This window comes from Phoca vitulina, unplaced genomic scaffold, assembly GCF_004348235.1.
Source record: "Phoca vitulina isolate PV1807 unplaced genomic scaffold, GSC_HSeal_1.0 scaffold7, whole genome shotgun sequence".
In the NCBI taxonomy this organism is placed as follows: Eukaryota; Metazoa; Chordata; class Mammalia; order Carnivora; family Phocidae; genus Phoca; species Phoca vitulina.
Window position 1 is genome coordinate 15,773,558 of NW_022589710.1, and position 25,213 is coordinate 15,798,770.

Genomic DNA, 25,213 nt, shown 5'->3' on the forward strand with positions numbered 1-25,213 from the left:
AGGATTAAAAAAAAAAAAAAAGAAAAAAGGGAGAGAATGTGATCAGGCAGGGGAGTAGAAAAAAAACCATACACTAGAGATTTAGAGTATATTTTGATCTGTTAGAAGAAACTATCTCAAGATTTTAAAGAGAGAACAACTTATATATATATGCCAAAAATACGGGTAGCTACTATGAAGGGATAGAATATGACTTTAAAAATGAAAAATAAAAATGTTTTTTTTTAAAAAAGGGATTGATAAGATGTTGGTTGAAAAAGGGAAAAAGAAAAATTCAAAAAAAAAGAAAAAAGGAAAAAAGAAAAAAAGACAGTTAAAAAAAAAATAATAATTAACTTTGAAAGACTAAAGAATCATGGTAAAAAAGCCATGAATTCTATGTGCAGTATTCCCCTAGCGCTGGAGTTCTGCCGTTCTCATTGATCGGTAAACTTGGTCTTGGCTGGCTGTTCTCGCTGATCTTCTGGGGGAGGGGCCTGTTGCCGTGGTTCCCAAATGTCTTTGCCGGAGGCAAAATTGCTCCGCCCTTGCCGGTCCGGGCTAAGTAATCTGCTCGGGTTTGCTCTCCGGAGCTTTTGTTCCCTGCAAGCTTTCCGTACAGCTTTGGAGGCGGAGAGTGAAAATGGCGGCCTCCCAGTCTCCGCCCCGGAGGAGCCAAGAACTCGGGGTCCCGCTCCTCAGTGAGCCCCCAGAGAAAAGCCGTCAGTCACTCCCGTCTCCCCGGTCTCCGGCCGCACTCCGCGCTCACCCGGCCTGTGACCGCGCCTTTCTATCTGGCACCCGACCCCGGGTGGAGTCTCCAAACCCAGCAGATCCCCGCGGTGCGCTCCCGCACCTCTCCTCCCGGGGGAAGAAGGTGAGTCTCCCCGGATCTGCCGCTTGTTGGGTCCCTGCTGGAGGAGCAGTGGCCCGACTGTGCCGCGTATCACGGTTTATAGCAACCCTGAGCTGAGAGCCCGCGCCTGGGCTCCGTCTCTGCAGCCGGCTTCCCCGCTCCGATACCTGAGAGCTCTGCCGCACTCAGGCACCCCCGGTCTTCCTGTGACCCCGAGGGTCCTGAGACCACACTGTCCCGTGAGGGTTCCACCCCCCACTTCGCCACCAGAGTGACGTCCCTCAGTGGAGCAGACTTCTAAAAGTTCCGATTTTGTGCTCCGCGGCTCTATCACTTGCCAGAAGCGGCCGATGGAGGCCCCTCCCCCGCCGTCTATCCTCCCGAATATCGCCTCGGATTCACTTCTCCGCACGTCCTACCTTCCAGAAAGTGGTCGCTTTTCTGTTCAGAGAGTTGTTGCTATTCTTTTCTTCGATCTCCTGTTGAGTTTGTAGGTGTTCAGAATGGTTTGATCCCTATCCAGCTGAATTCCTGAGAGGAGACGAAATCCAGGTCTCCTACTCCTCCGCCATCTTGCTCCCTCACTGATATTTTCTTATTCTCCTTTCTCCATGCAATGAAACCTAACCAGGCTAAAAGTCATGCCCCATTACTGTACCATCTACCCACAGTTGATCCCATTTATAATATAAAGACAAGAGGAGTGTTAAAATATATATTTTTGGGGCACCTGGGTGGCTCAGTCGTTAAGTGTCTGCCTTCGGCTCAGGTCATGATCTCAGGGTCCTGGGATCGAGCCCCACATAGGGCTCCCTGCTCCTTGGGAAGCCTGCTTCTCCGTCTCCCACTCCTCCTGCTTGTGTTCCCTCTCTCACTGTGTCTCTCTCTCTGTCAAATAAATAAAATCTTAAAAAAAATCTATTATTATAAAATAAATAAATAAATAAAATATATATTTTCTCTCCTTAACTTCAACTAGAAAATATTTTTAGGATGATTTTATTTCCAATCTTCACTAATCTATGTAATTGGTAGGAAAGTAGATTAAAATTTTAATTTTTTTCATTGTCCAGTAGTTACCTTGTAATTTTAGAAAAAGTACATATTTTTTAAATAAGAGGAAATATGTTAACATGACTATGGAAGAATTATGAATGATTTTTATTTTCTTTTAAAAATGTGCTATGTTTTTCAATATTTTTTACAATAATTATATATCTTGCATTATCAATGAAAATAAATGTTATGAAATTAATTCATAGGTGGTCCAATCACATGCTTAAGTATATTCACTTATTTATTTAAAATTCATTTTTGGTCTCTATCTGTATATCAGTCATCATGCCTATAAAATAGAATGATAACATGGTCCTACAAGGACTGTACAGTCTGAAGGTGTGGTAGACTCATAAAAAGGACTGATCTAGGGTGCATAGGAATATGTGTCCGTATCTCTTTGTATTTGTAACCTCCTCTATCACTATCTCTATTTATAGAGTAGCTGTTTTATAAAGAGCGATGTAGCTATCTTTTCTTAAATACCTTTTGGAGAAAGTTTTCTAGATTAGTGGATACCTGATGTGGATTTTCAAGAATGAATAAGAACTAGCCAAGCATAGGAAACATAGGGATGCCTGAAAAACCATAAGCGGGGGAGAATAATGGGAAGACAAGAAATACTTAATCCAATCAGTCCTATGAAGATTCTTTGCATTGTCAAGATACCATCTCTTCTTGTTTAGGTCCAGGAACTACCTTTTTGTGTTCTTTATTGTCAACTGTGTTATTCCTAACTAGCTTCATTTCTCCTGCCATGAGTAAATAGTAGCAACACTTCTTACTTCAACAGCATGGCTTATTTTTCCTACTGAAACAACATAAATCTTGTCTCTGCCAATCTCTAAAACCATTTATTTAGTGGAGGTTATATCATTAGTCATGACACTGTATCATCCATCATGCCACCAATGAATAGTGGCTTCCAAAGACTCATACCAATGTTGTTAACTCTGCTTAGTTGGTGATAACTACAAATATGAGTCTTGCATAGACCATACAGCAATACGTGAATGATAATTTGTTTTCTGGTCATTTTAAATCCATCCACTGTTCATCATTATGTAGTATAGAGGTAAGACTATGTCTTCTCTTGAACTTTTTAGGCTTTCATCAGTGAATTCTTAGAATGTGATCTCTTTCAAAGTTGATGTCATCCATATACTGCAACTAGTGGGGAAGGTAGGAACAGTGTCTGGGTAGAGTGAGAAGAATGGTGTCATTCATATAGCATGGCTAATGACTGACACGGGATAGAGAGCATGGTTGGGGTGGGTAGGCATAGGGTAAATGATTCTTGATGCCACTCCTGCCACCTTTATGTGCTGTAGAGTGGAGGTGTCACCAGGTTGGGAACATGAACAGGAGGGAGCTGATTCATGGGCCTACACACAGAGTTAAGCCCAAGGGTCATTTGTTGACTATCCATAGCATCTAAACCCTAGGACCCTGAACTGACCTATGTCCAATCTGAGTAAGAATCACTAAAATCAGTATATCAGCACCATTCTGGTAGCCTAATCTCATGCAATCCCATGAAAGACATATCACACCTATCAGCAGGAGCAATCTTTTTGGGAACTAGGACCCCAGATGACTCCAGAGGCATGACTCTCAAAGCTCTTTGGGGGTATCTGATTGACCGTGTGCATGGTGAGGGGTGTAGGAGGAGAGGAAGGGGGCAAGTATAGAGCTGAAGGAGAGAAACAGACTGGGGCCTAGATGGGCAACCTATTGCCCAGTTTCTGCATGCTTGCTGGATGGCAATATTGGCCCTGGTTAGTCCCGACCACCAGAGGAGAGCTTAAAAATTTTGAAGGAAGACTTCAAACACAGGGCCCCTGAGACATTAAACCAGAGCAGGGGCCTCTCTTGTCCATCTAAGGGTGGCAGTGACCACTGGAATAGATCAGACAAGTAGTGATGTGGGCCCTAGGAGGCTATAACATATATCAAAGAGGTATAATTTATAGTTTCCACATGAAATTAGAGAGTTGGGAAAGTCTATGATTAGATTTTCTTTTTTTGTTGTTTTTGTGTTTAGACTTTGTTTTCTACATTAGGTAAATTTTATTTGAGGAACCGTTAGCCTGGGTAGAAAGAACATTTTCATTTGGCTGGAAAGATAAGTTCATACACTATTAGGTAATTGTGTGATTTAATTTTGTCAGATCACTTATTATTATGTGCATGTGCAAACTAGTCACCCAGGGATCATGCTAAAATGCAGAATCTAATTTAGTAGGTCTTTGTGGGGTCTGAAATTCTTTATTTCTAACAAGTTTCCAGATGATGCTAATTTTGCCAACTGAAAACTGTATTTTGAGTAGCAATGTGCTACACTGTGGTTCTAAATTATTGGGTCAAAGGCCTCCTAATTCCTCTTAGAAGAACATAATCATATAAGAGGAATTAACATATTGCATCCTTTCTCTGGGCAATTTCCAAACTCTCATCTATCTTTCCTTGTCTCAGGGACTCACAGACAATAGAAGCAATCATCCTAAAAACCATGTGTAACAATGGCTTTTCTTTTAATCTAAGCATTTACTCTAAAGTTGTTTTAGTTGTTTATTACTATAAAATAAGTCATCCCAAAATTTAGTGTCTTAAAACAGCAATTTATTATCCTTCTTGATTCTGTAGGTTAATTCGTTTGTTCTGTTCCACATAGTCAGCGGGGGTATTGCAGTGGCTAGAGTCATCTGGAGGCTCTAGTGGGATCTCAGCTGGAGTGTTTAGTCAGGGCCAAGGTATTCCTCTGCGTGGCTGCTTGGGCTGCTTCATAGCATGGTGGTTGGATTTCAAGAAGCATTCTAGAGCAAGCATTCCAAAGAGGAGAAAGTAGAAAGTTATCAGGCCAATTATGGGCGAGGCTGAGAACTGGCATAGGGTCACTTGTACTTCTCTTTTTAAAAAAAAAAAAAAATTTTGTCAAAACAGTCACAGTAGTGAGCGGGCAGTTATGTAAGACTTGAAATCTCCGAAGCATGGTTCATTGAGGAACCACCAATGTAACAGTCCACCACAGATGTTTAGAGAAATGAATGTAGTTACCGAGAAGTTGATTGAGTTTAATTTTAGTTAATTGTCATTTCCCCTCTAATGTTTATTTTCTTTTTATCTGTAAACTATTTGCTCATTAGAAAACAAAATATGATTTTCTTATTTGAAAGTAGACAGAAAGCAGCAGAAAAAAATGAATGAAAAAAAATATTATAGAAGTGGGAGAACACAAATACACACACACACACATGCACACAAACACTCAAAAACCAAAATAAAAACCAGGACTGTCCTTGTTCTATTCCATTTGTGAAAAAATGTATTCTACATATAATACTATAAAATTTAACATACTATAATTATATGGATCTGTGAAACTTTGTAGTATTCTCTTGCTTTATGTTATTGAAGAGCCCATTCAGTTTACTATATCGAGATCTTGACGAGGTGAAACCCTAAATTTTATGCAGCAGGCTTTCTCACAATCCTTAGGTCCACTGTGATTTAGTAGAATTAAAACTTAAAGTTGAGATGTAATTTCTGGAACATTTCCTAACGCAAGTGAATTCTAAGACCTAAATAAAATTCCATAGAAACAATATATCCTGAGGCAGTAACAATATTAAACTAAACTTCTTCTAAAGAAATAACATTGCAAAATTGAAATCAGTTGCAAGAGATGATGAGAGAAATAAAATTCCATCTACTAAATCTGTGACAAGATAAAAAATTTAGGCAACTGATTTCTTCCCTTTGCTTAAATGTACTTAAACTCTTAGATACACATATAGTGAAGAAAAAAAAAAAAAGCTCTGAAGGAACATTTTCTAAATGGGTTTTTAGTTTCAATGCTTGATTTATACCCAGAACAAGCATAGCAAATGACCTTAAGTAGCTGCCTTGGGAATAGTATAAAATACAATTTTACTTATTGTGGAAGAGCAATTTAGGTTTTAATGGCTATCGCATTTCCTTCTTTTTAAAATATACTCTTTAATTGTGGAAAAAGAAGAAATCTCTGTGGTGCCTGTAATAGTTAAATGTGTTTATCCAAGTTCTTATTCTGAGAGGGATATCTTTCCAATTACATAGATTTTTTTAAATGAACTTTTATTTTGGAATAATTTTTGATTTTCAGAAAATTGCAAAGATAGTACGGAGAGGTCCTATATACCCCCCTGTCCACTTTTCCCCATTGTTTACATCTTACATTGTCATAGTACATTTTTCAAAACTGAGAAACTGACCTTGGTACATTACTTTTGATTAAACTATAGTTTTAGGCACCTGGATGGCTCAGTCGTTAAGCGTCTGCCTTCGGCTCAGATCATGATCCCAGGATCCTGGGATCGAGCCCCGCATCGGGCTCCCTGCTTGGTGGGGAGCCTGCTTCTCCCTCTCCCACTCCCCCTGCTTGTGTTCCCTTTTTTGCTGTGTCTCTGTCAAATAAATAAATAAAATCTTTAAAAAAAATAAACTATAGTTTTAATTTCAATTTCACCAATTCTGCCATTAATGTTTTCTTTTTGTTCCAGGAGCCATTCCAGAGTACCACATTGCATTTAGTTCTCATGTATCTTCAGTCTGCTCTGGTCAGTGACACTTTCTTACTCTTTCCCTGTTTTTTTTTTTTTTTTTTATGGCCTTGAATGACAAGAAGTACTGACCAGGTATCCTGTAGAACATCCTCCAGTCTGATTTTTGTAGTGTTTTTCTGATGATTAGACTGAGTTTATGGGTTTATGAGAAGAATACCACAGAGGTAAAATGCCCTTCTTATCACATCACATCAAGGGGGTACATGATACGCACCAGACATCACTGGGAATATTAAGTTTTATCACTTGGTTAAGGTAGTGTTTACTAGTTTCTCCAGTGTAAAGCTATTTTTTTTCTCCCCTTTCCTATTCTGTTCTTTGGAAGCATATTACGAAGTCAAGCCCACCCTAGAGAGAGAGAGAGAGAGAGAAAGAGAGAGAGTGTGTGTGTGTTTTACAAGCTCTACCCCCTGGAAGTGGGAATATCTACATATATTAAATGGATTCTTCTGTAAGAAAGATTCATCTGTTCTCTACCATTTATTTCCTCGTTTATTTACGTCAGTATGGACTCATGTACATTTATTTTATACTTTGGGTTATAATTTAATACTGTAATTTCTTTTGCTGCTCAAATTGTTCCAGCTTTAGCCACTGGGAGCTCTCTACAGTTAGATCCTTTGTCTCTATAACATGTCCCGATTCCTTTGCACTTTGAGTACTTCCTTACTTTCTGGTACTATATGATGCTCAAAGCTTATCTTGCATTTTGCCTGTCCAGCCCTAGAACCAGTAATTTTTCCTAGGAACCTGGTTCCTTTTATTAAAGAATGCTATTTAGAAACTAAGTTCTGGGCACTGGGTATACTTGTTGCTGGAGTGTCATTGTTTTTAGGCCTTGTCTGCAAACATACTATAAATATATATGTAGATGTAATAACCTTTGTGAAGAATATATCTATAATTGTTTTGCTATCCATCAATCTTATTAAGCTGAACATTAGTTTATTCTGTTGATCCTGACTCTAATTTAGTACCACATGGTTTATTATCATCTTCTTTTTTGATTATGTATAACTTCTCTCTCTGCAAGTGAGAAACTTAGCTAAATATACTTTATTTAAAAATTTTGATTTCAGGGCGCCTGGGTGGCTCAGTCGTTAAGTGTCTGCCTTCGGCTCGGGTCATGATCCCGGGGTCCTGGGATCGAGGCCCGCATCGGGCTCCCTGCTCCGCGGGAGGCCTGCTTCTCCCTCTCCCCCTCCCCCGGCTTGTGTTCCCTCTCTCACTATCTCTCTCTCTGTCAAATAAATAAATTTAGAAAAAAAAAATCTTTAAAAAAAAATTTTTTTTGATTTCAAGATTTTTCTTGTATTTAATCTTTCTGGCACCACCTGTGAGTAGGACATTTCTTATATAGAACATAAGATTCATTAATTAATAAGACATTTATCCTTTGAATATAGGTTGTTAATTTGAAATATATTTACATTAATATAACTACCAGCTGTGCTTTGCATGCAAGGGAGTAGTATAGCAAGAGTCTAAAAATAATGTTGAGTGAATAATCCGACTTAATAAAATTATCCTCATGTGAACTGCAGTTATTTGAAGTTGTACATCAGTGGCCTTCAGTCTCAGCTGCACACAGGAATCACCTGGGAATTTAAAAAAAATGCTGATGTGTGGTTCTCACCTGCAGAGATTCTGATTTAATTTGTCTGGGGTTAAGAATGAGGCTAGGGAACTTTAAAAACTCCCCAGGTGATTTTGATATGCAGCCAAGGTTGAGCAAAGGTTTGGAACCTCTGCTGCACTTGGCTAAGTTAATGCTGATTGCAGTATCTTCTGTCTTGTTTTCTGAATACATATATTTCAAGCGAGGTCAACTGTGGAACAGTAACATATGTTTGAGTTTGGACAGTGGGGCACATTCTTTTGTATACTAGGGGTGGTCCCTGAGGCACAGTTGTAACTATTATGGTAGTGCTATCAAATGTATGTGGTGATCTATGAGGAGTAGTGTAATATGTTGCTTTTTTATTTTAAATTCTAAAACACAGGAAAGACACTAAAAAGCTTCAAAATAAGTTCCTGCAGAAATTATATTTCCATAAAACCATGACCTGCAGATCTAAGAGTCTGTGCCCACCTCAATCCAAAAAGCTCCCAAGTAATTTGTAAATATCCCTTTTTCACCAAAAACATAAGCACTATTCAATAATAACTGGAAGCCTGTATCTCCCACTCCTCTTCACCCATTTTGCTTTTCCCGCAACACCCTTCCCTCTGGTAACCATCAGTTTGTTCTCTGTACTTATAGGTCTGATTCTGCTTTTTTGTTTGTTTATTCATTTGCTTTATTTTTTAGATTCCACATATGAGTGAAACCGTATGGTATTTGTCATCTCAGTCTGACTTACTTCATTTAGCATAATACCCTCTAGGTCCACATATGTTGTTGCAAATGGCAAGATCTCTAATGGCTGTGTAATATTCATATATGTGTGTAAGTGACACACACACACTTTATCCATTCATCTATTGATGGACACTTGGTTTGCTTCCATATTTTGGCTATTGTAAATAATACTGCAGTAAACATAGTAGTGCATATATCTTTTGAATTAGTGTTTTGTTTTCTTTGGAATTATTGTATCATATGGTATTTCTATTTTTAATTTTTTGAGGAACTGATACTGTTTTCCACAGTGGCTGCACCAATTGACATTCCAACCAACAGTGCGCAAGAGTTTCTTTTTTCCCCACATCCTTGCCAACACATGTTATTTTGTCTTTTCAGTTTTATCCATTTTGACAGGTATAAGGTGATATCTCATTTAAAAAGTACAGCATAGAGAATATAGGCAATGATATTGCAGTAGCATTGTATGGTGACAGATGGTAGCTACAGCTGTGGTGAGCATAGCATAATGTATAGAGATGTTGAATCACCATGTTGTACACCTGAAACTAATGTAACATTGTCAACTGTACTCACATAAGAAGTTAAAAAAATAAAAGTGTCGTGTAAGGATATGAGTAGAGGAGATGTGACAGATAAATATAATTATAAAACAAGGCCAACTGTAATAAATAAACAAAAAAGGTATGGCTTCAAAGGGTATGGGACAAATCTATGAGAAGATGGTACTTTTAAAGTGTGAAATTTATAGCATATGAATTATATCTCAATGAATCTATTAATACATTAAAATTGTATTAAAAATATAATTAAAAATTGTTGGACAGCAATCCCACTTTGGGGTATATATCCAAAATAATTGAAATCAGGATCTCGAAGAGATCTCTGCACTCCTATGTTCATTGCAGCACTATTCACAGTAGCCAAGCTAGGGAAATAACCCACATGTCCATCAACAGATGAATGAATAAAGAATATGTGGCATATTCATACAACAGAATATTATTCTGCCTTAAAAAAGAAGGAAGTTCTGTCATATGTGACAACAGATAAACCTGGAAGATACTATGTTAAGTGATATAAACCAGAAGGACAAATGATTCCACTTATATGAGGTATCTAAACAAACTCATAGAAGCAGAGAATAGAAGAGTGGTTGGCAGGAGTCGGGGGAAGGGGAAATAATGTGGAGTTTAATCGGTATAAAGTTTCAGTTATGCAAGATGAATAAGTTATAGAGATCTGTTGTGCAATTTTGTGCCTATAGTTAACAATACTGTATTGTGCACTTAAAAATTTATTGAAATAGATCTCATGTTACGTGTTCTTAAAGCAACAACAAGAACAAAGAGACCCAAGAAAACTTTTGGAGGTGATGGACTTGTCTATTTTGACTGCAGTGATGATTTCATGAATGTATGCATGTGTCCAAACTCATCAGGTTGTATACATTAAATATGTGCAATTGTATGTCAATTATAACTCAGTAAAGCTGTTAAAATGCATATTTGGAAAAGTAAAAAAAAAAAAACAAAAACAAAAAAACCCTCAAAAAACAGAAAACAAAAACACAGATACCATGCCGCAGTGTTATAGACTGAATTGTCTCCCCCAAATTCATATGTTGAAGTCCTAACCCTAAAGGCAACTGCGTTTGGAGATAGGGTATGTAAGGAGGTATTTAGGGCTATCTGAGGTCATAAGGGTGGAGCTCTAGGGTAAGCTCAATAGGACTGGTGTTTTTATAAGAAGCAGAAGAGATACCACAAGTGCCCACACACAGAGAAAAGGCTGTGTTAAGACACAGTAAGAAGGTGGGTGTCTGTAGGTCAAGGAGAGAGGCCTTACCAGAAACCAACTCGGCCAGCACCTTGATCTTAGATTTCTAACCCTCAGAACTGTGAAAAAATAAATTTCTGTTGTTTACATCACCCAGTCTGTAACATCCTATTATTGCAGTCCTAGGAGACTAATACTCAATTTCACTTCTCAGTGTATAGTCAATAGATAATGTATGCACATATTTCAAGACATGTTCAAAAATATTCATGATAGCTTTATTCAAAATAGACCCAAACCAGAAACATCTCAAATATCTAGTGTTAAGTGTACAATTCAGTGAGTTTAACATAGACACACAGGTGTGTAATCCACACCTTTATCACAATATAGATCATTTCGGCCACGCTGGGGAAGTCCCTACATGTGCTTTTCTGGTTAATACTTCACACTCATAAAACCTCACTTTTTAATTTTTTTCACTACAGATTACTTTTAGCTGTTGTAGATCATAATATAAATGAAATAATTAAAATATGGAGACCAGAAATACTTAGTTTGCCAGAAAAAAAAGGCTACTAGTGTTTCAGTAATAGTTTTACTAAAAAATCCAATTTTTGATCAAAGATAGTCTATAAATACTTAATTGTACAAATCTAAACAGATATAAAATTAATACTTTTCCATAGTTATTTTCATGCTTCAGGGCACATCCTTACCTGTGTAGGTATTTATCATGGATTATCATATAAATCTTAGACATGACTCCACAATTCACTTTGAATGAAAATAATGCATCATTCAAACATGAATCAGTGATTTACAGCAGAGAATACAAAGTATTTGGAGTCGATGATTTATTCTATTTAATATTCACCTGCATGTGTGTGGTTAATACTTTCTGTGTTTCTAAATGTTCATTTGGGACAACTACGGATGTCCATAATATCTAAACTCAGAGTATTTTAATCATGTATCTTGAATATACATTGATATATCAATGGATTTACTGTGGTGCTTACAAAATTAGAAGAAAAATGATGCAGTACTTGAGTGCACTTTTTTTCCCAGCTCAGTTACTTTTTACAAGGTATGCTTTCAGTGCTTTAAAGGGCTTACCTTTAAATTTAACCAGTGTTCATCTAAATAAGTAATCCTCATAATAAATACTAATAAAATTACAAATTTAGAAATAATAAATACAATAAAAATACAAGAAAAGAATGATCCTAGCAGCTGCTGCCCTTCAGCCTTTGCCTCAGAAGAAAAGCATATGGAGTAGATCTAAACTTAACCCATAGTTTGAATATAAGTCCAGATGAAACTCATCCTGATGCAGAGCTGTGTAGTTAATCCCAGCCTGATCAGCTGAATCGAAGTCAATCTGCTGACCCAGGAATATGATATTTTGAGTCTAGTGGTTATGCAGCAGGAACTAACATGATATTACACCTAGTTAACCATCAGTTATCAAGTGGGAGATATGGAAGTGAAATAGAACATGATCCCTTCCTTTCAAATGTTTATAATCTCTTGGAGAGTGAAATGGAAAATACGGGAAACTGTGGTGAGGAAAACCAAGGTTATTGATAACCCCAGGTTATTGATGAGCCCAACATTAGTTGGTTGAGGATAGAGATGTTTATTTGGTGGGCCAAAATTCGCTAGTAAAATTTCTTGGAAAACTAAATAGGTAGGCTGTCCTAGTTATATATGCTTCATAACTAAACACCCCAAAACTTGGTTGCTCAAAACTACAGTTTATTACCTTTGATATTTGTATTTGTTAATGTGGCCCAGCTGAAACAGTTCTCATTTGTGTCTCTCATGTGGTGGTAATTGGATATCAGCTGGGGCTGTCATCATCTGAAGGCTTAAAATTGCTGGATGCACGAAAGGCATTGTGGGTACTCGATGCTGCTTCTACGCTGGGGCTCCAGTTGTGCTGTCCACTGTAGCTCCTCTGCATGGTCCTGTGTGTGGGTTGGGCATCTCACAGCGTGGTGTGGTAGGGTTCTGAGAGGAAGTGTCTCAAGAGCAAACATTTCAAGAGACCCAGGCAGATACTGCAAAGCTTTCTGTGACCTAACCTCAGAGCTTCCAGAATTACCACATTCTTCTCATCAAGCAAGTTACTAAGATCAGCCAGATTCAAGGTAAAGGGATATAGATTCTAACTCTTCATGTGGGAAGCAGCACGTTACAAACAGGAGGGGGGAAATTAAAGTTGGCTATCTTTGGAACCTATTTACCACAGAACTTAATTTAATTTGGATAAACAGCTTTATCTCTAGAGTGTCTATGTAATTTGTCACCCACATCACTACATGTTTAAGTGTAAAATGAACACTAAATATGAATACACTGGAACTTCTCATAAGAACTGGGATCTCTATCAGAGTATTGCTTACTAAGCTGTTACGCGTCAGCTTTAACTCATCCTTCTATATTCTGCCTTGTAGCACTGGGACTGTGATTCTGCAAACCCCATTTCTCCTCCACCTGCTGGATCCCACTTAAGCTCTGCCACTAGAAGGCAGTTGAGGGAGGCCCAAAGGCAGCTGGAGGAAGAAGAAAGTTGCCCCTTACTGTTCCCATTAATGTTGTCTTAATATAGGCAATAGGTTTCAGTTCCCAAGTTTGATTTACCCATATTCCCCAAACCAACCTCAGCTCACTCCCTCAGATTTATCAATATCGGCAAATAACACCTCCTTTTCAGAGATATGAGAAGCCTATAAGCTCTAGGTTCTAATAACCCCAACCTTTTCCCTTTGTTCTCTCTGCTCTGGGGGTGTGAGCTGCTGTAGTAAGTCCTTCAGCGCCTGTTTAACCAATTCCTTACATAACGTTCACTGGCAAAAAAAGTGTGTAATTTCTGTTTTCCTGTTTTTCTGAACTTAACCGGGTGATACCACTGTCTTACATACCTAACTTCTTTACTGACTTGAAGAGATCATATTAATCCAGAAGTTTTCTATGGAATAATCAGAATGATACTGGCTATATACTAGGTACTAATCGTTAAAAGAGAAAAACCCAGTTCTAGGAACATTTATAGATTGCTTGGAGTGAACTTGGAATCACTGAAAAACTGCGTGACAAGGGTTGGGTTCAAGTAAATAAATTCTGTTACTGTTGTAATATAATTCATTTAGTTACTATTAGATATCGAAAAATGTCCCTAGCAATATAGTTTATGATATGTACGCTTCTTTAATATACAGCAAACTGATTATATTATAAAGCAGCATTCACTGATTAATATGTATGCAAACATGGCACTATGCTATAGTGTGTATATGAATTATTTTTGTTCTTATTCACATATGGTAAGGGATATTTAACACAGTGTATTGATGTGTAATCTATAAGAGAATCAGAATGCATCAGTGCAGATCCCAAGAATAGCAAGCAGATATAAAATTGGTACATAGGCTTTAGGAATTTATATTCCACATGGAATCTCTTAGTAGATAATTTCAGTTATTCAAACCCACACATGTCTAAGCAATGGATGTATTCTCCTGTAAATTATTTATAGAGAACCAACGCAAAATATAAGTGGAACTTTTGGTGTTACCAATTAAGAAACACCTAAAAAATTTAATTTATGTATATACTTTTTGAAAAACATTAGATACGCAGCACCTTTTTTATTCTTTTAAAATTTTTAGTAGTACACCTGTTTTGCCTAGTGCAAAATCCATGAACTGTAATGGTAGAAATTTTCGTCTCTGTTTTTATTTTGACGTTAGCTTTTGTTTTTTTTGTTTTGTTTTGTTTTCTCCTCAGTAGAACAAGAAAACATGCTGACCCAGGTGACTGCATGATTCCTTTTGTCAGGCCACCTAGAGTTCATGCCATCTCTCTCTCTGCTTTAATGGAGCCAGTAGCACTGCAGATACACAGCAGACGTGTTTTGATGGTTCTTTTATGAAAAGTGCTATGCATCTTTGATATTAGATTTGTTTATTTTTATTTATTTTTTTAAAAGATTTTATTTATTCATTTGAGACACAGAGATACAGAGAGAGAGAGAGAGCATGAGCAGTGGGAGAGGCAGAGGGAGAGGGAGAAGCAGCCTCCCCACTGAGCCAAGAGCTGGATGTGGGACTCGATCCCAGGACCCTGGGATCATGACCTGAGCCGAAGGCAGACGCTTAACCATCTGAGCCACCCAGGTGCCCCAGATTTGTTTATTTAAAAGCATTTTAAATTGATATTGTCAGAGGTCTCGCTGTTAGAGTCTGCTACTTAATTATGCTACGGTAGCAGGACCTACCTATATTCTATAACATTATGTCAGCAGGAGCCATAGCAGCTTAATTTTAATAAAATAGAATCTAATGATTTTGCTTTTTCAGTCAGCAGGTGGGGGGTTCCCTATAGATACACAAACCTGTGTCTGCAAAGATGCAGGTGATTTGTCACTCTATGGCTATAAACCTTTGGGAATATGAGCACAGATTTGAGGGATACAAATAATATAGAGGGATAGAAAAAGGTATCTTAGGCAAAGAAAAGAAAGTATATGTTTCAAAGGAGGGAGAAATAAAATGTCTAAGAAAGGAAGTTCAGCATTTGGAAGCTGGTTATTTAAAAAAAAGTCCATGTTTGCATGCCCTATTTCTTTATTGTTATTGTTGTTATTTGAGATGGATCATTTTTGTGTGTGCCTTTTTAATGTGGGTTGATGATAAATGAGAGCAAAGTAGCTGAAATTGAAAATTTTTTTTATCATACTTTAGTAAAATAATATTAGAGATGACATTTTCTGGCTAATATTTACCATCTATGTCTTACATGATTATGGCAATCAAAGGACCACAATATATTTACCACTCAACGCTAATTAAAAACCTGTATTTATTCTTTAGTAATTCAGAAAGCTTTCAGAATCTTGTAGGTTGGTAAGGTTCTCCAGAATGAGTCAGGGGCATCTGGTGGCTCAGTTGGTTGAGTGTCTGACTCTTGGTTTCAGCTCAGGTCATGATCTCAGAGTCATGAGATGGAGCTCTGCCTTGAGCCACCCCTCCCACCTCAAGCTCTGCACTCAGAGGGGAGTCTGCTTGAGAGTCTCTCCCTGTCCCTCTGCCCCTACCCCTGCACATGCCCTCTCTCTCTCTCTTTCAAATAAATAAATCTTAAAAAAAAAAAAAAAAAAAAAAAAAAAAAAGAATGACTCCTCGGTCAGAGTAAAGGTTAGAAAGAGATGGATAACTGAGAGGACAGATTTAGGGTGGCATAAGCCCATCCCTCCAAGATCAGCATCCTCACCAGGAGGTACTCACGAAACATCAGTAATCACAGCTTCAGTCTTGAAAAAAAAAGTAACTTAGCAAACTGAGGCCTTCATGAAAACACTGTGAGAACATATCTACAAAGAATATCTCTTTGTGGGGTGCCTGGGTGGCTCAGTCTGTTAGGCGTCTGCCTTTGGCTCAGGTCATGATCCCAGGGATCATGGGATCATGATCCTGGGATCGAGCCCCGCATCGGGCTCCCTGCTCGGCAAGAAGCCTGCTTCTCCCTCTCCCGCTCCCCCTGCTTGTTTTCCCTCTCTCGCTGTCTCTCTTTCTGTCAAATAAATAAAATCTTAAAAAAAAAAAAAATCTCTTTGTAGGACGAAAACAATCATTGGTTAATCATTCCCACAGGTGTTTTGTTTGTAATTCCTGTTCAACTGACTCCAGTACGCTATTTCTTTTCTTAGTAACTGGTTGAGCCACATAAACTAAATACTCCAATAACACTAAGAATTCCACTTACTTGGAGAATAGCATTTAAACAACAGGTTTAGTTTAAATTTCCCTTCTTACTGGAACCTTGTTTGTGGTCTTTGAAATGTACATAACCACATACATTCTTCTTCCTTTCCTCCTCTTCTCTACACCACACACAACATTTTTGTCACATGTGGTATTCTTTATACTTATCCTGTTGTTTTCCATCACAACCTATTTTCTTAAACTATATAGTGGAGAGTCTATTGCTTCTTCCTTTGGTCCTACTTTTGTATTATTAAGTACATGTAGAAATGGTGATAATGTAAAATAAAGCTCTAATTTGGGGGATTTTTTTTTTTTTTTTTACCATTTGTTACTACATTTGGGAGAAGTGTCTGATTTTATCTAAGATTTAGGTAACTCTAGAATTACATTATGTTTAAGCACTGTCTCTCTGTGGAAAGGAATAAATGATAAAGTAAATGAATTTCAGTTTTGCTTTTAGGGGAATGTTTAGTAAGTACATATTCCAAGTACAATATAAATATCTCAGCATGTTCTCTCAGTAATTTGAGTAGCTTAAAATGGAAATAAAATGAAATTTTAAGTTATTTTTTCCATCTGTAAGCTTTTGGCCTTTACTGTGTCTCCTCTTCTCCAAAAATATATCAATTTTTAAGAATTATTTTTAAATTGTTGTGACAAAATTTGAATGAGGGTCATTTATCCATATTCTACTAAAATGTGGGGAAATCTGAGAAGAGAACAATAAATGAGAATAGGAGTTAAAGTTACCAGGAGTTAAAATGTAACCAATGAAATGGAATTTCATGTAGAGTGCTATGAAGTCCCATTGCCTTGTGGAAAATTCCAACGCTCTGCAGGTATGCATTTTCACGCTGTGCTGAAGTTAATATTCAGGAGATGGTGTCTGTCCCTCTATCTTTGGTCTTATCACCAGCTTTCTGTACTATGTAACTTAGGAAAATGTCCCCAGTAATCTAAATTTTGATGTATCTCTTCTGGAATACCATTAGCTTCATTATTCTACATCTCACTACATATATGAAAATTCAATGAAAAACAATCAAAAAGAAAAAGACTCCCAGAATTTTAACAAAAAGTCCTCATATGTGATTTTGTCTTTTTGTTTTGGTGGTGGTGGGGATAAGACTACAATATTTAAGTGCATCTGTCAGAATTTGAATTTTAGTGCTTCTTTGTATAATAAAAAATGTTAGAATACAACAAATGATGCACCTGCATTTCCGTATCCAGATAACTGTTTTTAGGAAAAGTTGCTTCTCCAATAAGTCAGCTGGTTCAATGTAATTACATTAAAAATGCTATCTGGTATAACTATAATAGCCAGTTATAATATATAATTTATAAAGAGCCCTATCATATTTTCAAAAGAAATAATAAAAATCTCACAAAAGTGAAATATACAAAAAAAAAACCCCAAAATTTTACTTAAAATGATAAAACTATCATTTTAAGAGGAGAATCGAACGGAAAGAATATTTGTGGTCGTGGATTATATTTAGTTTTATGTGTCAAATTTGCTAGTCTGTAGTACTTACTTATTCAATCAAATACGTGTTGCTGAGAGGGTATTTTGTAGATGTGGTAAACATCTCCAGTCAGTTGAGTTTAAGTAAAGGATATTTTTCTTGCAAATATAGATGGGCCTCATCTAATCAGTTGAAAAGGCTTATGAGCAAAACTGAGGTTTTCCTGAGGGGAGAAGAAATCTCCCTCAAGGTGCAGTATGAACTTCTTGTCTAAGAGTTCAGGATCCCGGCATGCCTTGCGAGTTTTGTAAGCCAATCCTTGAGTTTAAGCACATTCCTTGAAATCCTACACATATATGTGTGTGTATCTCTGTGTGTGTGTGTGTGTATTTTTATATAGGCTACTAGTTCTGTTTCTCTGGAGAACCTTGGCTGATTTGATACAGGGATGCTTGGTAGTGTGGAAATGCTAATCTACTCTAGTTAAATTATTCCCGTTAAATGATTCTTAAATATGACTAAATTTGATAGAGGTTTACCTGACAAAAATATCAAAAAAATGAATATATAAATGGACAGTGGTCGGACTATATATGACAATATATGATCTGTAACTTCTGTAGGAACCAGCCAAGAAAGCCAGACTACAACTCTATAGCAATTAGTCCAGAATGAGCAGGACTTGTTCAGTGATTACCAACTTTGCCCCTGTTTCCAACACAGAACCAACAAGATAGAGCCAGATACTTCCAAAATCAATGCCCTAAGATACCCTACTTCTAATTAGCCCACTCTTAGCTTCCCCATATGAGCAGCCTACAATCAGAACATACTTAAAGCCTTTTTCCCTCCCTCCCCACCTTTCTCTCTCTTTCTGTGTTTCTCTCTCTCTCCCCCCCGCCCTCCAACTCCACCTCTCTCAAGCTTTCCCACTCCTCTGCCAGCCTTTGAGTTTCTGCCAAATCTAATTCATGGTAGCTGACTCCCTTGATAATAGCAAACTCTGGATAAATTGCCTCTGTTTATTCTCATTTTGGTGTCCTTTGTTTATTTTCACAGTTTTCCTGGAGGTTCTGTGGAGTTTGCATTGCCCATTGCTGTGGTTTCCAGTCTTCGACCAGGTATGATATTCAGAGGCCTCTTATGCCTTGTTGCTCATGGCCTGTGGAGATCCTGCCTTAGTGCTAAGTCAGCACCAGGTCAAAACTCTACTCTCTTTGCATTGAATTCCTCAGCTATTTATTCTCAGTTTGGTACTCAGGTTTTATTAGTTTCCATGGTAGAAACAGGCAATTTTTTTTGTCATCCTTTTTTGTTCTTTTGTGCTTCTATTTTTGTATCATGATGCCTAACAAGAGTTGCTTATAATAAGAAGGAGAATCACAGGTTGAATCTCAAATGAAAACTAGGTGTAGGCCTTATAAGCCTATTATTGGAACTAGCCTTATAAGACTAGTGAATTTGTGGTTCTTACCAAACATGCATTTATTTGAACAAACTTTGCTGTGGGTCAACAATAAAACTGGATGAGTTTATCCTTACACCTTAAATTTTTGTCCTGAGACCAGTGAGAATGTCCTCTCTAGTTTTCCATTTGTTGCAGGGGTGCAATTGTCAGGTCTGTGTTCAGAGGTGGCCTGCCCATCAGATTGGAAGACCAAGATGTAAAGTATACAAGTATTGCTTTAGAGTTACCATTGTTACCTTTCATGGGCTAGTCTAAATCTAAATCCTATGCTCTTCTAGGAAAAGTCTTGGTTCTTATGTTCTTGTATACTCTCCTTACAATCCTAATTACTGTTTCAGTCTCTACAAATGACGTAATGTCAACAAAAGTGATTTGTGAGAAATGTTTAATTTGAACAAAATTGTTTATTTGAGAGGCTCCTTAGAAAAGAAAGCGAGTAAGATTTCTCAGGGCTGATGGACAGCATTATTTATTAGTATATAGGATTCTCCAAACAAAATTCTGATTCAAAAATTGCTTCATTAGAAATAATCCTTGGCTAAGGAATAATTTAAAAACTTACTTAGGCAAAAATGAACTAGACTCATTTTCCTAGTAAATCTTCCTCCCAAAATTAAGTTGTATTAGATTATAACTCAAAATATAGGACAAATACCCATGAGTCTATACTAATATAAATAAATGATTGAATAAATAATTGAAGGGAACAGACTAATATTTTTATTCAGTTTAATTCCAATTATTTTATGTAGAAACTCCATCCACAAAGAGGTGGAACATGATTCCACAACCCTTAAATTTGGGCTGTGCTTAGTGACTTGCTTCCAAAGAGTACAGTATGGAAAGGGGGAAGAAAAGATTAACTTTACAGTGGGAAAACCTGTTAAACACTACCGTAGCCAGGTGATCAAGGTCAACATGAACAGTGATGAATCACATTGCTAGAATGTTCCGTTGATATGATGAAAATAACATCTTATCTCTGTGGTCTTCCTCCCTCAAAAATGTAACCCCAGTCAAATCATGAGAAAAGATAGTCAGCAAAACCCAATTGAGGGACAATCTATAAAGTATTTTGACCAATACTCCTTAAAACTGTCAAGGTCATCAAAAACAAGAATAGTCTGGGAAATTGTCACAGTCAAGAGGAGTTTCTGGAGGTTTGACAAATAAAATTAACATAATATCCTGGATGGGATACTTTAATAGAAAATAGACATTAGTAAAAATAAGGAAATATGAATAAATTATGGATTTTTACTTAATAATAATATATCAGTATTGATCCTTTGGTTGTGACAAATATCCCATACTAACGTAAGATGTTAACGATGGGCAAACTGCGTAGGGAGTATATGGGAACTCTGTACTCTCTCCTCAACTTTTCTATCAATCTAAAAATATTCTAAGATAAAAATGTTAGTCTAAAGCAGTTTGAGTCTATTTTTTGTGAATTTTTTTTTTAAATCAAACATTTAAAAATTTTTCATATAACCCACAGGGTAACTCAAGCCTGATTCCCTTTGCAAGGCATGGGAGTTATATAGGCTTTGAAAGAATATATAATTTAAACTAGAGTCAAACTTATATTTGCATACTTGCCCATGGGACTCTAAAAAATATTTATTTATAAGAATAAATATATTTATTTTTGGTTTATTTAAATTCAGCTATTTCCATGGTATTGTCTATGGATTACCTATGTTTATTGATCTTTCAATGAAAATGGTCAAATTTACAAGAAGATTAAAATCATAGCTTTAGCTAGGTGAAATACTGCTGTTTGGTGAAATGGAAATGAAATTTTTATTTTTAAAATATTATGTCCATTTTATTCCCACTTTTCCTTATAGGGAGCTTTAAAAAGTAGTTTGAGGTTCTTTAGTCATGAGAATGAGATTAAGAGCATTTATCACATAGCTGCATCAGATTTACCTGTAATTCCTAGGTCCTTGGTAAATCTTTCACAGGAATTGGATGACTCTTGACATCTAAAACAATGAGTTAAGATTTGAAACATTTGGAATGTTAGTAATCTGTGAAAGCTATAGTTGGGTTAATGCTTACCTGCTTTTAATATTAAAAAAATAGATGGTAATCACATAAATTTCATAACTGAATTCTAATATAACACACTAGATTGAAATTAAATAAGGTAAGTATTGAGAACCCCAATATCTCATAATGAGTTCTCTTTAACCAATGATGACATTACATTAATTTTTAGGGTATTATTACAATGCTATGAAAACAATTTCCAGAATCCAACTTTAGGTAGTTATAATAGCACAGAAACTGGATCTTTATTCATAGACTGCATTTAGACTATGTTTATTGTAGTCAATATAAAGTATGATGTAATATTGTTCCTTGCCTTCAAGAAGCTTATTGTGGGAGAATGGAGCAAAGTTAAAAGAGCCATACAAAAACTTTTATGACAGATCTCTGATAAGGGAAACACTGGGTCCCAGGGAAGTACCTAAGAAGAATTGTTAACTCAGGTTGAGTTAGGAATTGAGATAGGATTTTGTTCCTAGGAAATGCAATGCCTGAGCCCAATCTAAAAGACCAATCAGAGTTTTCTTTACAGATAGAACATATATAAAAACTGAGGCAGAACAGAACACTTCTTGGCAAAAATTGCAGTGGTTCATTGTGCTCAGGACAATTGTTAGAGTTGAGGCTAAAGAGGCAAGTGGCAGTCAAATTTAACCAAGTCAGTAACAATGTACAAGTAATTTGTGGAAACTCACTTCATATTCATTATTAGTATAATGCCAACAGGTAGTTTTATAATTTCATAATATTATGAAAATCTGTGTTATTGCTTAAATAGGAAATATTGATAATTTCAAAATAATGGTTAATTTGGATGTAATTTTTTTATTCAAATATAATTAATATACAGTGTTATAGCCAAATACATAATATATAATATATATTATATAATATAATGATTCAACAATTCTATATATTACTCAGTGCTCATCATGATAAATGTACTCTTAATCCCCTTCACCTATTTCACCCATCCCCCTATCCACCTGCCTCTGGTAACCATTAGTGTGTTCTGCACATTTAAGAGTCTGTTTTTTTGTTTGTTCTTTTATCTCTTTTTCTTTGCTTATTTGTTTTGTTTCTTAAATTCTACATGAGTAAAACCATATGGTATTTGTCTTTCTCTGACTGACTTATTTCACTTAGCATCATACACTCTAGATCCATCCGTGTTGTTGTAAATGGCAAGATTTCATTCTTTTTTATGACTGAGTAATATTCCATTGTGTGGGTACGTGTGTGACATCTTCTTTATCCATTCTTCTGTGGATAGACAATTTATTTCTTATTTGAGTATGGTTGACACACAATGTTACCTTAGTTTCAGGTGTATAACATAGTGATTCAATAACTTTATACTTTATGCTATACTCACCACAAGTGTAGCTACCATCTGTTACCATTCAACTATTACAATGCCATTGACTATATTCCCTATTCTGTAACTTTTATTCCTGTGGCTTATTCATGACATAACTGGGGGTGGGGGTGGGCAAAATGAGTGAAGGGCAGTAGGAAATATAGGTTTCCAGTTATGGAGGTAATTTCTTAATACATGCCATTGGTCATAATTTTTCAGCACCTGGAGTCCTGGTTGTGAAGGAAGGGAGAAGAGAGTAATTTAGTTCTTTTATCTCATCTAGAGGATTCCAGTAAATTAATGGAATTGAGGGATGATCCCTACTGCTATGTAAGCTAAAGATAGAAAGTACAGTTTAGGGTCACCTGGGTGGCTCAGTCAGTTAAGCTTCCAGCTCTTGGTTTCGGCTCAGGTCATGATCTCATGGTAGTGCTATTGAGCCCTGTCTTGGGCTCTGTACTCAGCAGGGAGTCTGGTGGAAGATTCTCTCCCGCAGTCCCTCCCCGTGCTCTCTGTCTCTCCCTCTCTCTCTCCCAAGTAAATAAATAATTTTTTTTTTTTTTTTTTAAGTAGTACAGCTTACTTGAATTGCAGGTATCCTTTAGTGAAAATTTTGGTAAACTTTCCCCAGCTGCTGATTTGACTTCTGAAACTTAGTAGGACTGTCGTGTATTAATCTGCCACCAGAAGTATTGGAATAATGTTCTTCAAAGCATAGCTGGTATAGGGGTGCCTGGGTGGCCAGTCCAGGTCATGATCCCAGGGTCCTAGGATCGAGCCACACGTTGGGCTCCTCACTCAGTGGGGAGTCTGCTTCTTCCTCTTCCTCTGCCTGCTGCTCCCCCTGCTTGTTCTCTCTCTCTGTCAAATAAATAAATACAATCTTAAAAAAAAAAGAACAAAGCATAACTGGTATATTTCTATAACAATTGACTTGAGCATGCTTGTTTTTATTTTTGCACTTTTTAGGGACAGCCTGGTTAAAGATAGATTCTTGACTTCTGCTCTTTACCTTTCTAACCAAGGAACTTTGTTTACCTATGTCTGAAAGCCCCCCAAACAGTCTACAATTCTAACTACTGCACTATCATCATTGTTACATAATTTGATCTAAAATATACTACTTTTAATTTATGTTTGTTTAATTTATGTTTGATTCTCTTTTGTTGTAAATGGAAAGAGGGATTTATTTTCTATATGACTTTTATTTCCTTAAAATAATGCTGGATTTTTCACCATTACCACCACTTACTCTAGCAGTGCCCTCAATATTAGCATGATGAGTACATGAAACACATTTTTAAGGAAGTTTAATGCTTTCACAACAGGAAGGCCATATGGGAACAGGATGATTTTTACAACAGAGCAAATTGACCTGACCAGGTGGCCAATTAACAGAGAATATTTATTAAACAATACTCTTCAACAGTTTCATAAAATCCAAGCCAATACTGGAGCAGAGCCATCTTCGTGGGTACCTGGGATTTAATTCAGATAATTTAGACAATTTTATTTCTGCCTACATCAGAGATGTGATTAAGCATTGTTAACATTTATCTATTCACTAGTTACTTTGGACTTTTTGCCTGCTTGACTCTGAAAAATATGAATTGTCTAATTCAGGTTCAGCCATAACGGCAGGGTTTGGAGACAAGATAACTTAGGTGTAAAATAGATGCTTTCTTACCCTAGAGTAAAACCTAGTGATATGTAACTAATAATAGAAAAAAAAGAGCACACAGATAGCTAGAAGGCCAAGCCCATTAAAAACAAGAATGTAGGAGTATCATACTATCATCATTATAATTAGGATAGAGAGCTATGTAATGAGTGTAATCATTTTCTAAGCTTATTTTCATTCAACATTCATAAAAGTGAGTACTAATATAGTACAATAACATATGCACTGAAAATACTAAGGAAATAAAATATTTTGCCAATTTAAATGAGATCACAACTCACTAAAGGAGACCAGTGATAAAACAAGTAATTAGAATTTATTTTGATACTGGACAGGGCACTGTTCTCAAAGTATCTGTAAGAACAGCAAATAACCCACACTCAACTAGAGGGGAAGAGGCCAAGGAGTGATGCTGGGGCTGCTGCTTGATCTGAACATTAAAGGGCAAGAATTAGGTTTTCAGAGTACTGGTAGAATAACATTGCAGTGAATGGTAACCAGAACAGATAAAATTGCAGAGACATGAAGAAATGTAGCTTTTGGGGGTGGGAACTTATTTGGGGGTAGTCTGGAGATGAGGCTGAACAGGTCATTGGAAGCAGATCAGTCAACTCATTCTCATCTACTGCTTTCTTTATCCATAAAATAGAGATAACCTCTTGTACTAGTTAGGATTCTCTAACAAACAGAACCACTAGGTGTGTGTGTGTGTGTGTGTGTGTGTGTGTGTGTGTGTGTGTGTGTGTGTGTGTGTGTGTGTGTGT

At 36.7% G+C, this 25,213-nt stretch overlaps 1 protein-coding gene across 1 annotated transcript in view; it reads left to right on the forward strand.

Annotated features, from left to right (window-relative positions):
* Positions 1 to 25,213, forward strand: part of LOC116632639 — a 1,010,297-nt gene that overhangs the window by 772,093 nt on the left and 212,991 nt on the right. Inside the window, exon 6 of the mRNA XM_032404581.1 lies at positions 18,942 to 19,003. Within this exon, the coding sequence (XP_032260472.1) occupies positions 18,942 to 19,003 (62 nt within the window). The remainder of the gene's footprint in view (positions 1 to 18,941; positions 19,004 to 25,213) is intronic.